Consider the following 15,032-nt stretch of genomic DNA (forward strand, 5'->3'; position numbering starts at 1 on the left):
GAAAATGCAAAATGAAGAAAGATTAGTCCGTTAGATACAAATTAGATGCACTAATGCGATTTTTAGTTAGGATTTTCAGGTTTAACCCCTTCCGTATTCAATGCCAGGATCTCACTCACGTGCCCAGGTGCTACTTGGGTGAGAAAAAGGCAATGAGTACGATGACCACTAATTTTATAATAATTTGTAAGCGACTGACGATGAGTTAGCGTATCGTGCACGACGTACTTTCCACATAGTGTGTGTGGTTAGGCTGTGGAATTGCGTCGTTTAGTATTTATTCCATTTACTATAAATCTAAATAATAAAAAATAAATTCAAGCAAATATCATTTCTATCACAACCTGTAAAAACAAAGATTCGTTATCGAATACAGGGAATCTAATATCATTAATTTTATTGCTAAATTATAATAAATGGTACCACATTTCGTACCGTCTTCAATTTCTTTGAAAAATAAACACTCTCTGAATTATGAATATTTGTAATTAAAATTGAGATTAACTTTTATCACGTTATACGCAATGGTCACTAGCCTTCGTCAGTCGATTTCAGGAAAATGGTACGTACCTTAGAGTGTGCATGTTGTATGCCAAACTCGGGTGTCGGAGGCGTCCCGGGACGTCTCTCTAGTGCAGGCCTTTGCGCCCGGGTTATGTGTGAGAACCGTGGAGTGAATGTGTTGGTGTGCTTGTTTTGTTACTTTTTTAATTTTAAATATAGGTATCCGGGTAGGATAGGTAGTATATTTTCTGGTATGAATGTTAACTATAAGTAGATAGGGCCGGCAGGTTGGCACAGTTTCCCGTCGGGTAGGCGCGTTTTCGCGTGTCCAACCTGTTTCAGGAAATTTCATTCGAATAATCGACGGTAAAGTTGGCACGAATGGAGCATGTCATCGTCTCTGATTTTGCCCATCGATTTTTTGAATTTCGCGGTCGTGGTCGCTAGACGGTTTCGAAACGAACGTTAATATTGCTCGAGCATGCACATGCGAACGGACAGCGATCTCTATATGATCGTTGTTCATCCATGTGTACTTGGATCAGCTTCCGCGATTTATGTTTTTATTTCACCTTTATACGTTATTTTTTGGTTTGCGATTTAGAAAGTCTCGAGCCTAGATATAAGTTTCAGCGGGCATTGCGCCCGAAGAAAGAAGAGGCTATAAGCCGAAGAGGCCCGGCAAACTGCCACTCAAGAGGGCAACTACTAATGACTCCCCATCCTCTGGGTCATCCAAAGCATGGGAAGTCATTCTTGTTACTACTTCGTCACTGTGCTCGCTTTAGTATTTGTAGTAGTATTGATTTGTTTGTTTCGCCATGTTGGGCTAATCGTGGTTTTTCAATTAACGTTGCGAGTGATTAATTACGGTTTGAATCAGAGTTACGAATTCAAATTTCGCGTTAACAATTAGAGTTACGAAACCAAATTTCGCGTTAACAATTAGAGTTTGCGTGAATGTACTTACTTCGGTTTGGATTAGCGTTGCGATGAAAAGGCGACCGCGTTTGCTTTAGTGTTGCGGATTATAAGATGTCGCGATTGTACTTAATATTTTCTATTGAGAATAATTATTAGAATTTATTAATAAATAGAATTGGAATTTGTTGCGTTTTGTTTTATTTTAAATCGAATTGAAGTGACGTTAATTTTAAATTAATTTAGTAGCGTTGTGATTTACGACCATCGCGCATAGTTGTAATTTTTTTTCGTTTATAAATAGTAACTTTACATTAGATTGATTTTAAGAATTAGCGTTGCGATATATTTAATCGAGATTGTTTTAATAACTTTTCTGATTAGCGTTGCGTTGATAAATGATCGCGTTCCTATACGTAGTGTTGCGTCTATGAAATGCCCGAACTTCTTCCACTGAGATTGTGGAAACCTGTTCCTGGATCACCTGATGCAACGAAGATAGTTGCTAAAAGGGGGTAGAGCATCAGCAGCTTCGAATGTAGCTGCACTTCGACATCTCGATATTAGTGTTGCGTATGTTGAAGTATGAGTGCATAAATTAGTATTTATTAGTGTTGCGTAATGATTAAAACACCCTACTGCGGTGTATCTTTCCGCGAATTTTTCATTTTTCTTTCTTTTTTTTGTTTTTTGTCACTAACAAATTAAATAGCATTATAAATGTGATAAAGCACTCCTCGCGATTTATTTCGAGAAATGTCTATTTTATGATTGTGGATTTAGTAAATTAGCGTTGCGAAATAGAAAAATATTTTCCACTTACCGTTTGTTCGGGATTCTATCGAGTGGATCGCCCTTCTGGCTATTGGATTTATTTCTTTTTCAGCATCCCTCTGGGCGTTTGTTCATAGAAATACTGTTGAACAATATCTCTGTTCGATACTGATGAATATTTTTAACTTGTTGTTGTATTATTTAAAATTATTATAAATTATTTTATTTCATGATTATATATATATACATTGCATTTGAAGAAAAATGAGAGTTGATATATCAATATGTTTGAACTATATGGTATAAAAATTTCTTACTAAACGAAAAGAAAATGTAAAATAATCATAATAAATATATTGATAATATAAAATATAAAGATAATAATAATAAAGTATCTAAGATTTTATTTTAATATTTTCATTTATTTTCATTATTTTTCATAAATTTTATTATTTTAGTTTAAAAATTAGACTAACAGTGACTGTTCGTTATTAGAGTTATATTTTTTTCGTCCATAGTATTTTTGACTAATTAAACGAAATAATTTTATGACTTTCAATTTGCTGTGCATAAATCAGTTCATTCGCGATCATCGTTTATTGTCAAGAATCTTGCACAGAAAATGTCGTGTGAATGGTGGTCCATTCTTCGCATTAACAGTAAAGTTTATCTTTTTGCTTTATCGAAAACAAGCTACAATAAAATGTAGAAGAGTTTGAATCCTTAAAAAAGTCTTTCTCGGTAATTTAATTCGTAAAAATTACATAATGAAATAGAAATTATACAGAAAAGGCCATATCTAATACCAATTGATACTGTACACACACAGTCATTGAAATGAAAGAAACGAACATGATAGAATCGCCGGCAATCTTTAATGCAAGGAATAAAAGTTAAATTCATTCTATAAAAAGAAAGTATAAATGGACTACCGAATAATTCGATAAAACAAACTGTGATTTTAATCGCCTTTTTTTCATCTATGTATTTAAAATAAATTTTCCATTTTCGATGAAGTCTAAATTGAGATATTCAAATTGAAATATTTAATTTCGAATCCAAATTGAAATATTTATTTTCGTATCCAAATTAAAATTCAAATTGCTGAAAATTTGCATAATTCTGATTAATATAATAAAATGATGGATATATAATAAAAGACTATGAGTTATTTTTGTAATTTATTCGTTTTTTTATGTCTAATAAAATGTTTCCTTCTCAGCTTTTACACTTTTTGTATTATATGTATTAATAAAATAAATAAGTTTGTTGTAGATCTATTAACTTCTAGGACATACACTTATATACATAAATAGCAGTTCAAGTTATAAATATTACATAAAAAATTCAAGAATGGATTAGTGGAATTTGGAATATGGATTGAAAGGTATAAATGAAATATGAATAAAAGAGCTGTCTAAACGAGAAGCGCTAAAAATCACGAAGCAGCTTTTGAGCTTTATCTGCTGTGAATTATAACTGTATCTCGTAAAATCTTTTTGTAAATTTTTTCTGGTTCGAGTTTGTTTCAGATACTATTGGAACACCAACGAAAGAAGACATATTCCGTACAATATCCTGTACATATAATATTCCATTCCTTTTCCTGCTAATATTTAAATTTTTATATAGATAGTGTTTTTAAAGAAACTTAGATTTTTACATAGATAGGAAGTAAATTTTTAGTTAAAGGAGTTTAGGTCTTTAAATAATCTTTACATAAGTAATTAAAAAATGAAGGGGATCCCCAAAGAGATACATTTAAATCGCTAATAGATAGGGCTTATAAAGAAAATGTTGAATTTTGCGTAGGTAAAACCTGTAGAAAGAAACGTTTAGATTTCTGATAGGTACAGAGTCTAGATAGAAAAGATTTAGCTTTGATGTTTGTTCCTGGGATCTTTGTAGGAACTGTGGAGAGATGTGCATGCTATATCAAGGTACAAATAATACATACAAGGTATTGAACATTTTGGAAGGTATATTTATTCCAAACGATGTCCGCTTTCCTTTCTCTTTGTTTTAAATTTATTATAGGTTTTTAGATAGGTAGGAATTTTAAAACTTTTATATCTTTGATAGGCAGTTTAAACTTGATTTACAGTTAGGTGGGAAATATTTTCGAATTGAGTGAATGTTATGGCTCAGTTGAATATTTTTAAATGAAGTTAGCTTCATGGATAGGTAGGCTATTTGTAAATTGTATATTGTGTGGTGTATTTGTATGTGTGTAGTAGTATGTACATACTATGGTATTGGTTTCAACTATTCCATATTTTCATGGCAATATATCATATTATGCGATTAAATTCAAGATTTAATTGAAATTTTATTTTCAGGCTGGGTCTCCATAAGCAGCAACCTCCACGCGGTCAAACCCGGGTAATCATTGTTATTTGATGTATAATTACTAATTGCATCATATTATATGATAAAATTATGAATTATATAGCCAATAATATGAGCTAATTGGCTGCTATCGCGATTATGTTTTTATGAATATGAGATGGCAGTTGTTGATTTAAATATTTATGAGTAATCGGTAGTCATCAACGATTGTGTATTATTACAATTACCTAAAAATAATGCTGAAAGTTGTCGCGTTTCTTTTTAAGTAATCTTCTTTGAAGAAATCTTTGAAGTTGGAGTTCGTTTCACCATTGTGATACCACTGGAAGTAGAATCGTATTCAACATAGCGATGCATTTCTTTTTTTCTTCATTGTATTTACATACTTCTGTAGGTAGTATATGTGAAGATCTTTAACTTTTTGAGGGACACATTGAATTAGAGTTAGATAAGATGTATTTTAGATGAATTAAATTTATGATTAGGTAGAATATTTTTGAGCTAAGATAGATATATGATAGGTAGATCTTTTAGAGTAAAATCTTGGTACATATAAGTAGGTATTTGGTTAGGTAGGAACATACTTACTAAGGCTGCTTGAAAGCGTTGTTTCCTAACAATGTTAATGTGTGTTGATCCAAGTACGTTAGTTTTGAAATAAAGTGTATTGTTAATTAAGTGCATAATTAGCCAATCTTTCGCGTTCCTTTTTTGTTGTACGTTTTGCGCTACGATTACGAGATTGAATATTTTGCAAACGCACACCAAGAGGAGAATTTGTTTGAAAATTGACTTAATTTTCAAATAAGTTCCGCGCCAAGGTATCGGTAAAGTAGCAATCTTAATTATCAAATACCGTAGAAGCAATGTGTCCGAGCATAGATGAGTCTCCGTCTGCGGTCTGAGGAAACTATCGTTTGTCGATAACATAGAGGTTCGTGTCGCATTTGGGTAACAAAAGCCAGGAAATAACGCAAATCCAGGGTAAAATAAGCATTGGTCTAGGACAGGATGACGAAGAAAATACACCGAGGCAAATATACAACGTACGACATTTATTCTCTCATTTTCCTTAAATCGATATCATCCTACGTACGGGTAGATACAGAGGATCCTATAAAGGTACATGAATTTCCATGAATTCTGAAAATTCGAGGAGATATATCAGCGTACCCTTACGACATCCCTTCTATTCCTCTCTGTCGTGTGCGTACAACTGTGTATGCGTGTGTGCGTATCTATACTTCGCTTTCGGTCGCACTAGCTCCTTTACTTCGGATTCATACTGTGTTGCATCTTTCTGCGCGTTTCAATCTTTCATTCGAACGACGTTTCCGCGTTTCTCTTGTCCACGTGTCTGTTTTCTTTTTCTGAATAAAACATTACCCGACAGGCGAGTAGTCGAACAAGAACAACAAGAACACGTTTCTACACGGTGTCTCAAATATCGCAGCCATACGCACTGTACGTAATTCGTCAACTCATTAATAGAATTCGAACGACTAGTTTCGGAGCGTAGAAATTTAATTCGATTCATTCGACATATTCTCTGTTCTTCTATTTTCTAATTTTTCCCTTTTTTCTTTTTTTCTCTTCGTGCGATTGATGAATCTTTTGAATTCGAAATGTAACACGCGACGATCAGTGAACGTTCGATCAAACCGTGAGACCGTGAATCGGGATATTTACAGCATTTACGGCCGTGTTCCGTGCGGAAAAACAAGCCGACGAAGCGAGGATAGTCGATGGACAACCATTCGCGACGAATCGATAAATAATTCGAGCTAGTATAAGACCGATTTTCTAATTCGTATGGTTTTTGTCTAAATTTCAAACAAGCACTCATCGATCGTGCCCCATTTTCGAGGATATCTACGTCTCTGTTAAAAAGCGGCTCTCGCGATCCTCCCTCCATTCTCATCAATTCGGGGCGAAATTTTTGATAAAAGCACGCGGTAGTTCGGAATGAAACGTTATCTATTTACCTTTCTTCTTTTTAACAATGACGAATAAAACTAATTGAACGCATTCTATGTACACATCGACGCACAGTCTCTGGTCCTACGTGAGAGTTATCACTCCACGCGATATGCCACGGGCTCGATTTCCTGCTAATTTCTTTCTTCGTTCATTCGCTCGTCTTTCCAATCGATACGGTAGCGGAGAGCTCACCCTCTACGGTTCAACAGCTTCGCAGCTCTTGGAGCTGACTCGCTGAGCAAGTTTTGCCGACGTTAAATGAAATTCAATATAAATGATATGTAAATCGAAGGCGACGCTTTAACACAGTACTACCCTTTTCGTTGGGAAATTTATTTCGAAGGAGTTTCATTTTCTTCCGATACTATACACAGTATCATTTCAAGCTCTTAAGATCTTAAATGTCACGGGAAGACCGTGTCAATTTTCTTCTCCGAACCATCACTTTACTTACGTTATTCTACTCTCGAGTTAATAAGAAAATTATTGGGGCAAAACCATTTCGTGTCTCGCCAATTACGTTCGAGAAACATATCGAGGCGCTGAAAGGCCGCAGAGGGGTTTAAAGGTGCCGCGAAACCATAGAATCTTAGAGCAAGATCCAACAACGATCTTCTGTTTTATTTTACAATAGATAACGCGTTCGAGTTTCATGTTTTTCATAGTATCGATTCTCGAGCGCGACGACACCGGTCTTTGCAGATATTTCTTCCATTCTTTTAATGCCACTTATCAAATATTGTCATGGATTCTTCTTGCCTGCTTATTCCGAACGCCACTTTCGATAGACGAACGAAGAAATGGCCGGCTTAACGTGCTAAAAGTCTCGACGCTCCTATTTCCTCTCAAGATCGTTCTGGACATTTTGAAATCGTAATATTTTTACAATCGTGCCGTCGTTTTTCAACTTTTCGCTTTTTACCCTAACAGACAAGAGGAATCAACTTACGATGCGTTAAGGGCACTCGAAGGGTTGAACAGTTTCCTGGAATTGAACGGCGTTAGGCCGTCACTGACAATTGCAGTCCCGTAGAAAAAATATTCGCTCGATTTCCTACTAAACTCTCTGCGCAGCGAAGTTACAGTTCGCGTTTGGTTGCGAAAGCGTAAAAGCTCTTACGTTAGCCTCACTTCTGGTATACCGGATAGTGTCAATTTACTGCACATTTCTCAACAACTTCGAACAGCTTTAAACATCTTCGATACGTAACTTCGAATATGTACTGACTAATTAATCTCCGTGATAACTTTAGCGCCTTAGACTAGAATAGTTTTCCACGAATCCGACATTGGTAACACGCGTACGCAGGCATGTACGATCTTAAGTTGCTTTTTTCCATTTCTGTCGGAAAATTTGGAGAAAACTCGAATGATAGAAGATACTAGATTCCGAAGATCCGGCATTAAATTTTGCACTCGAATTATCTCAATATGCACATAGTTTGTGAAATGCTCGTTTTTTAAATGATTTCGAAATGGTTCAGCTATCGAACGATACATAATATTAGATCGTTAAATTCAATCAACGGTGAATTTTAGCGAAAGAAGCATGTAGTCTCGTTTTATAAATGGCTGAGTTTACGCCAAGAAGAGAACTTGGAAATATATTTAATTATAGAATAGTACAACGTACCAGATCGTGAAGATTCAATATTAAATTTTGCGCTCGAATTATTCGAAATTAAATATGGATACAGTTTCCTGTTTCTTGAACGACCGAGTTTGCACGCATACTTCGAACTTTGCGTCCGATTTTTGTGGAAGGAAACTTCCATAGAAAATCTTTCTCTTTCAAGACTTTCATCTTGAGTTTTAGGATTCATTCTCCTCTCCGGTTTCAAGGAGTTGAAATAAAAATAAAATTCAAGAAGATGAGAGTTTCGGGGTGAATACCGCTATTGAGAAAATTGCTTCCGGAAATCCAAGCTAAATAAAGGGGAGAAAAAAAAAAAACAAAAAAAGAGGAATAGGAAAAGAACAGGGCTTTCAATAAGAGCCAGCGAACACGAAGTTTGGAAATTCGAGAATCGCCGTAGATCGATTTCGTCGGTTGATGGCCACCGAGAAAACTGGGGAAAGGGTTTAGAAGTTGGACTTTCTTTTTGCAAAAAAGAATAAGAGCTTGTACAGTGTACAAGAAAAAAGGCTGTTTTAAACAGGATCTTCTGTTCCTCTTCTAAAGTAACTTTTCTCGAGCTATTGATCTTTTTTACACGCCCGCGTACACTCGATAAATATGGCACACAAGAGTCATCAAGATTCAACGAGAGTCTACATCGTATGATACAAGTTCTCTTCAAAAACTAGTAGACGAACACAGAACAAAAGAGAAAAGGAAGGAGAAAGGATATAGATAAAAGTAACAAATAGAATGAACATAAGGGTAACAAAATCGCTGGCACAAATGACAGAATCGTAAGAGATGAAAAATAGCTATCTAATCGATCGATGATATGCCATCGATTAAACTGTAAATCAAAGAATAGCGCTGCTCGTAGTAGACGGCTTTGCAGACTTTGGTGCATCTTGGCAAGGGGCCAGAGAGTCGTTGGAAATTGCTCGGAGACTTCGCGTAGCCTATTGTCGACTGAACAGACTGGTACCCATTGGACGAGATCAAGGATCTATGGTAAAGCTTCGATCTATTTCATCGAGATGGTCCGTCGATTTGTTTCCATCAGGCCGTTCACCGTGATCAGGCCACCTCGGCGGTGCATCGTGGTCGTCGTGGAGGTGTTGGTTGGGGTCTGGGACGTTATCTCCGTGGTTGCACTCGTTGACGCTAGTCTCTTCTGCGAACGAAAGAAGAATTTTATAAAGTGGAATATTTACCTTGCGAAACATAATTAGAGATTAGCAGCCTTTTTGATTAAGCAAGTTAGATTTTACGTTGAACGGTGTATCGTAACACAATTAGACACAGATAAATGTAATCAATAACGAAATGAATGAACAAGAACATAGCAGCGAAAATTATGTGATAATATAATACCTATGTAATGAGATAAAATTAAGTGACGTAGATAATGTGCAATGTAATATGATACTATTCCTGATGCAATGTCAAAATGATGACGGGATTTGAAACTCCTCGATTATGAAGATACGTGAGATACGAAGACCTTATACCGTAATTCCATTATCTGTTTTCTCGCGGTATTGACTTTCTCTACCCTTCCCTTGAAAAACGCTGTTTATTAAATGGAAACAAATTTTCCAAATCAGTTACTCTTCACCTCTACCTCTATCCCTATCACTTGAAGCACCATTCTCGCGTACATGATCCTTACTGGATTCTTAGAGGATTCTTAGAGGATTCTTAGAGGATTCTTAGGGGATTTTTAGAGGATTCTTCAAGAATTCTTAGATTTGCATAAGCTCGAAAGATCCTGTCAATCGATTTACTAAGCCAACGATGACACGATATAGCAACCTCCTCGATCATCCATGCTTATTAATCTTGGTAATCTTCCTTGGGAAGCAGAAAGGGAATCGGTTTAAGGAACTCCTAGCCTATTCGTTTTCTTTTAGTCAATAGATGGACGTGATCCAGTTGTTCCAGTCAGGAATGTCCGGATCGGAAAGGAACGGCGCGAAACTTTATATTCGGCACGCCCCACCGCGGCGAACTTTCGCAATCAGACCAGGGATCACGTAAGATCCGCGCCGGAAGGAAGGCATCGCTCACTTCCGGTCGGTGGGGTCAACCGAGTCCAGGCACGTTCTCGTCAACGGATCCCGGAAATTGCGGCACGTAAAAGCGTCGCGATGCCTCGGGATTACTTCCAATTCGAGTGTCTTTCGGCTTCCTCTTAAATAGCATAGCCCGATCACGATCTTCGTTTTATCGTACTCGACCGGTGCCCGTTCGTTAAAAAGCCGAGGAAGAATGACTCCCGTTGTTTGACTCGCTTAAATTCCACAGATCGTTTATTTGCCCATTGTAATTGCGTTCCATGGCTTCGATCTTTGCAACTTGCTGTGTCCTCCACGTCTTTATCGCCTCCCGTACAATCTCGGTTTTATACATCTGACCGAGTTTTATTCACAACTAGGCGAAATAAATTTTCATGAAGATCGTTTGCTTTGTGACAAGCGAGGTTAACTCGCCACGTTTGATCGCTGTGTGAAAATACTTTATACCAGGGTTGATAGCGTATGTAGTACGTTTCTTCCAGTATAGAGCAATAAATGCAGCTTCATTGAGCACGAAAGTTTATTACGACGAAATTTATTCCACGACACGAAATACGAAAACTCTGATGGAAATACTTTTTTAGCAAAGCTAAAACTGGTCGGAAATTATTCTATTATATCTGATTAACCTTCAAGAAATTTTAGACGTTGCTAGAAAGTCATAAAAAAAAAGTTTTATTAATACCATGTATTCACCGATATTGTGTAGAATAAAATATCGATATTGATATTATTTGTTTTATCATATCGTTAGTATTACTTAAAAAATTTGGTTTTATTCACCTGATTTTATCTCTATATTTTTTTTCTCTAATCTAAACATATGCAAGTGATACAAGGTACCATCTTGGAATTAGTTGATCACATTCCTGCGCTAATTCTCGATCGAATCGCGGAAAGCGCGGCCATCGAGGACGGCTGGCAGAGTGGCGCGGGAAATTTAATAAAACGCAAATCGAGCTCACCTCGGCCTCGTTCTCTTTGTAGGGCCAGAAGTCAATTTGCCTGAGTGCTTCCAGCTGGTTCTCCAGCGGGTCGCTACTATTGCTTTTCGTCGAACCGCCTCGTAGCCCAGGATCCTTCTTCCACGCATAAATAGGTCGCTCCAGGCCCACTTGGAGTTGATTAGCCGTTCGTTCCGCCTCGTCCGCGTGACCGTTTTCGTTCCTTGGATCTTCTTCGTTCTTTCTCCATTCGTTTCCGGTGTACTTGGGCGAAGAAACCGCGGACACCGCGACGAACGCGTTTTTTGACTTCGACGAGGTTGCGTCGGCCGTGGTACCTGGTTTGGAGATCGGCATGGCGGTTACCCTGTGATAGGCAAATTGCTTCCATTTCGTGGGCCACGTGCCTGTCGAACTCGTCTTGCCATAATTCCACTCATCGTTGATTTTCTGCTGCCACGGAGAGAGCTCGTTGCCCTTCCCGTTCCAACCATTCTGCTCGTTGGACTTTTTTGGCCAGGCATCCCCAGAATCTTCCTCTTTGACTTTCACAGGCCACGAATCTTCGTTGAACTTGGACCCGTTGTCGTTCGTCTTGGACGTCCAAGATTCGTTGGATTTCGTCGACCACGAGCCACTTCTCGTCGCCCACGAATTCTTGTCCCCCATTTTAGATATCCAAGAGGTAGATTCTGGCTTGGCTAACCACTCTCCTCCTTTCACCTTCCAGGAGTCGGAGTTGCTGCCTTTGGACGCCCAAGCGTTGTCTTTCGTTTTCGCGAACCACGGACCTGGTTTGTTCGATTTCTCGGACCAAATTTCGGGCACGTTCGTCTTGTCAGGCCAGAGAGTTATACTGGATTTGTCCATCCACGAGTCGTTGGCTTTTTCAGGCCAAGATCCCTTGCTCGTCCACTTGGCCTCGGTGTTCGTTCTCCCGAGAGGTTTGCTCCACCTTCGAGAAGTATTCTCATCGGAAGGTTCCATCGCTTTGATCTGGTACGGCTTCCAAGTAGATTGGTCGGCCGCCATTACCCAGGCACCCACCGATTGGATCTTGGGCAAAGCAGCTTCATCCGTCCACGAGTTCTTCTCTTCGTATTTCCTTCTCCAAGCGCCAGAATCATCTCCTTGCATATTCTCGGTCTTCATCCAATCCTTAGAATTTTTCGAATCCGACAGCATCGTCCATGATTTCATCGACTCGCCGGATCTCGTCTTATAGTCGCTGAAATTGCTCCTATCGTCGTTCGATTTGTATCTGGAAGCTTCCGTCTGAGGCAGCTTCTCTTCCTTCGAGAATTCCTTCGACGAGAACAACCTGCTCTGTTTCTCGTCCTTCTGTTTTCTTTCTCCGTTTGACTTCTCGGCTTCTTCCTTTGACCAAGCACCGCTATTCTGCTTGTCTAAGCCCAATTTCTTTACCAAATCGGCGTTCGGGTTGTACGACTTCCCATTCTCATCTTTCGGCCACGGCTTAGCACCAGGAAGTTTATGAGGCCATGTAGCTGGATCAGAAGTTAGGCTGTTCCAAGTTTTCATAGTTATTTGAGGTAATACGACTTTCTCCTTGCTCTCCTGTTTCATAAACGATTTATTAGGTTCAGAGCGATTTTTACCTTTCTCCCACGCGCTGTTTGCCTGATCTCGATCGTATAGTTTCATGGGTCTTTCTCCTTGTTGCCACGAAGGCGCAACTTTCATAGGTTTCTCCACTGGCCAATTAGATCTGTCTCTGTTCCATGAATGTTGAGCTCGTTGCTGTTGCCACATTTTCTCGGCTTCAGCTTCCTGTTCAACGCGTTCTTCGTTGTCTAAGATGGGCCAATAATTCTGTTCAACCGGTAAAAAGCTGTCACGTTGCGACCAATACTTGGCGTTGTTCGAAGGTTGCCTCCAAGACCATTTCTCAGACGAAATAGGCAATAGAGGACGTTCCTCGGGTCTCCAGGGTGGATTGTACCCGTACGACAGATCCGGCCAACTTTTGCTCAACGCGAAATCTCGAGATCTCGGCTCGTACTCCTGATCGGTAGAAAATCCATCAGACTGCACATTGAAGTCGCCTTGGTAGCCCTCCTCGCGTCTTCCTAGAAACTCTCGCGACGCCGGTGACAGCTGATTGTATCGTAGTCGGTGGTACGTTTCCGGTATGTCGTAGTCTGGAACACGTCCCGGGTCTGAAAGATCGAACACGCTCCAGCACTTTCGAAATAAGTGGTTAAAGGCATTCGAAACTTTTTGTTTAGAATGCGATGGAATTGACTTTGCTTACTAGTTTGTGAACTGTCTGGAAGATTTGTTGATACAGAGCGATGCAAAAGACCACCGAAGATCTTGGACGTGGAATCGAATAATGCAATTCGTCGAATCGAATCTGGCGCAAATGATTCTGCCGCGTTTAATATTTTGAAGACCGAATTTTCTAGTTACCTGTGAGAAACTTGTTTTTTTATTCATTATCGATAATAAGGAGTGACTTTTCCGAATAGTTTTATAAAGAAGACGTAATGCATTAAAGTTTGAGACCAATCTAAAAAAAAATTGATAACAGATATATTTATAGTTAGTTAATTTCTACTTGACGAAGAATTTTGTCCACTGTGTGAAAATAAGATGCACTAAAAGTTAAAAATTGTTTAATTTTAAATTGTAACATAGAAAGTAAAATAAACGCGACGCGCTGCCTCTTTGTATAGGCGACGTAGCACGTGAAAAGGTTGAACGTCGCATCGCGAAACATTATTTTGCATCGCTCTGTAATGAAACGCGCAAAAATGGTCTGATTTAACTTTGGAACCCACCTGTAGGCCTGTCGTACACGTTTGTGAACTCCCTATGAGGCTGAACGTGACCAGGCTGACGAGTTCCAATCTTGCCAAACCGCATCGGCCTTTGATTGCCAAGTTCACCAACTTCGTTCGCTAGAATTGGATGTCTATCGAAAGGGAAAGACTTGGTGTTGCTTTTCGACTTGTTCTGTTCGATCAACTCTCTGATAGAAGGCAAGCTTCTGGGACTCTGTGGAACAGAGTAACGCGGACTTGTGGTTTTTTCGGTTTCACCCTGCAGATCTTGTTGCCAGGGTGGACCAAAGAGTCTTTCTGCTACCAGACGCCAGTGAACCGGCGTCGTTTGCCAGGGCGTCTCTGTGGTGGTCAACAACGGAGGCGTTGCTGGTACAGATGTTAAGGTGGTCGTGGAGAAACGATGCTTCGGTTTCTTCTTCTTCTTCAACTTCTTCCGCGACTTCCTCGAGTCGTTTGAGGATTCCGAAGTGGTTGGAAATAGAGTCGAAGTGGACTCGTAGCTGCGTTTCGCTGCTGGATCCAACTCGTTTCTAGACAGTTTCAGCTCGTTCTCGGTGTTTGCTGTCGATAGAAGCAGAATAACGTCATTTTTACGGTGTGCAGGTTCCTTCGATTAAAATGGCTAAGTTTAATCCTTTAATTACGCGTATCTTCCTATAAATCGTTCCCCTCAAACGCAAAAAATGCTAAAGCGAAGTACGATAATCAATAAGCGGTTTTGAGATACAACTTTCTACGAACGTTCACTCATAAATATTTATGGATTACGCTAGCATACAAACAAATGTTTATTTTGTAGAGAAAAGTATAGCACAGCTACAAAATTATAATTATTTGCAGTGTGAAGTAGTCATAAAGTATCTTATTTATTTTACTATATTCAAAGGCTGAAACGCTGATGAACGTCAGTCGCTGATAAACGATTCCAGCATCTTAAAGTTGATAAAAATTTTAATATCATTGACGTTAGCTATATGTAAAGGTTTCAGGTATGAATGTAAAATACGGTCAAACGATCTTCGCGGTAGGAAAATTTTGTCTCTAGAACATGCGG

The 15,032-nt window shown here is 38.7% G+C and overlaps 1 protein-coding gene across 3 annotated transcripts in view; it reads right to left on the reverse strand.

Annotated features, from left to right (window-relative positions):
• Positions 1-5,588: 5,588 nt before the first annotated feature.
• Positions 5,589-15,032, reverse strand: part of LOC122567423 — a 168,164-nt gene continuing 158,720 nt past the window's right edge. For 2 of the 3 annotated variants that reach the window (XM_043725901.1, XM_043725899.1), the window contains 3 exons: positions 13,973-14,539; positions 11,190-13,348; positions 5,589-9,320 (listed from right to left, as the gene is read on the reverse strand). In XM_043725901.1, the coding sequence (XP_043581836.1) occupies positions 9,171-9,320; positions 11,190-13,348; positions 13,973-14,539 (2,876 nt within the window). In that variant the 3' untranslated portion in view covers positions 5,589-9,170. The remainder of the gene's footprint in view (positions 9,321-11,189; positions 13,349-13,972; positions 14,540-15,032) is intronic. The other variant, XM_043725900.1, reaches the window with a different exon arrangement.

Source organism: Bombus pyrosoma, linkage group LG5 (assembly GCF_014825855.1).
Source record: "Bombus pyrosoma isolate SC7728 linkage group LG5, ASM1482585v1, whole genome shotgun sequence".
Lineage (NCBI taxonomy): Eukaryota > Metazoa > Arthropoda > Insecta > Hymenoptera > Apidae > Bombus > Bombus pyrosoma.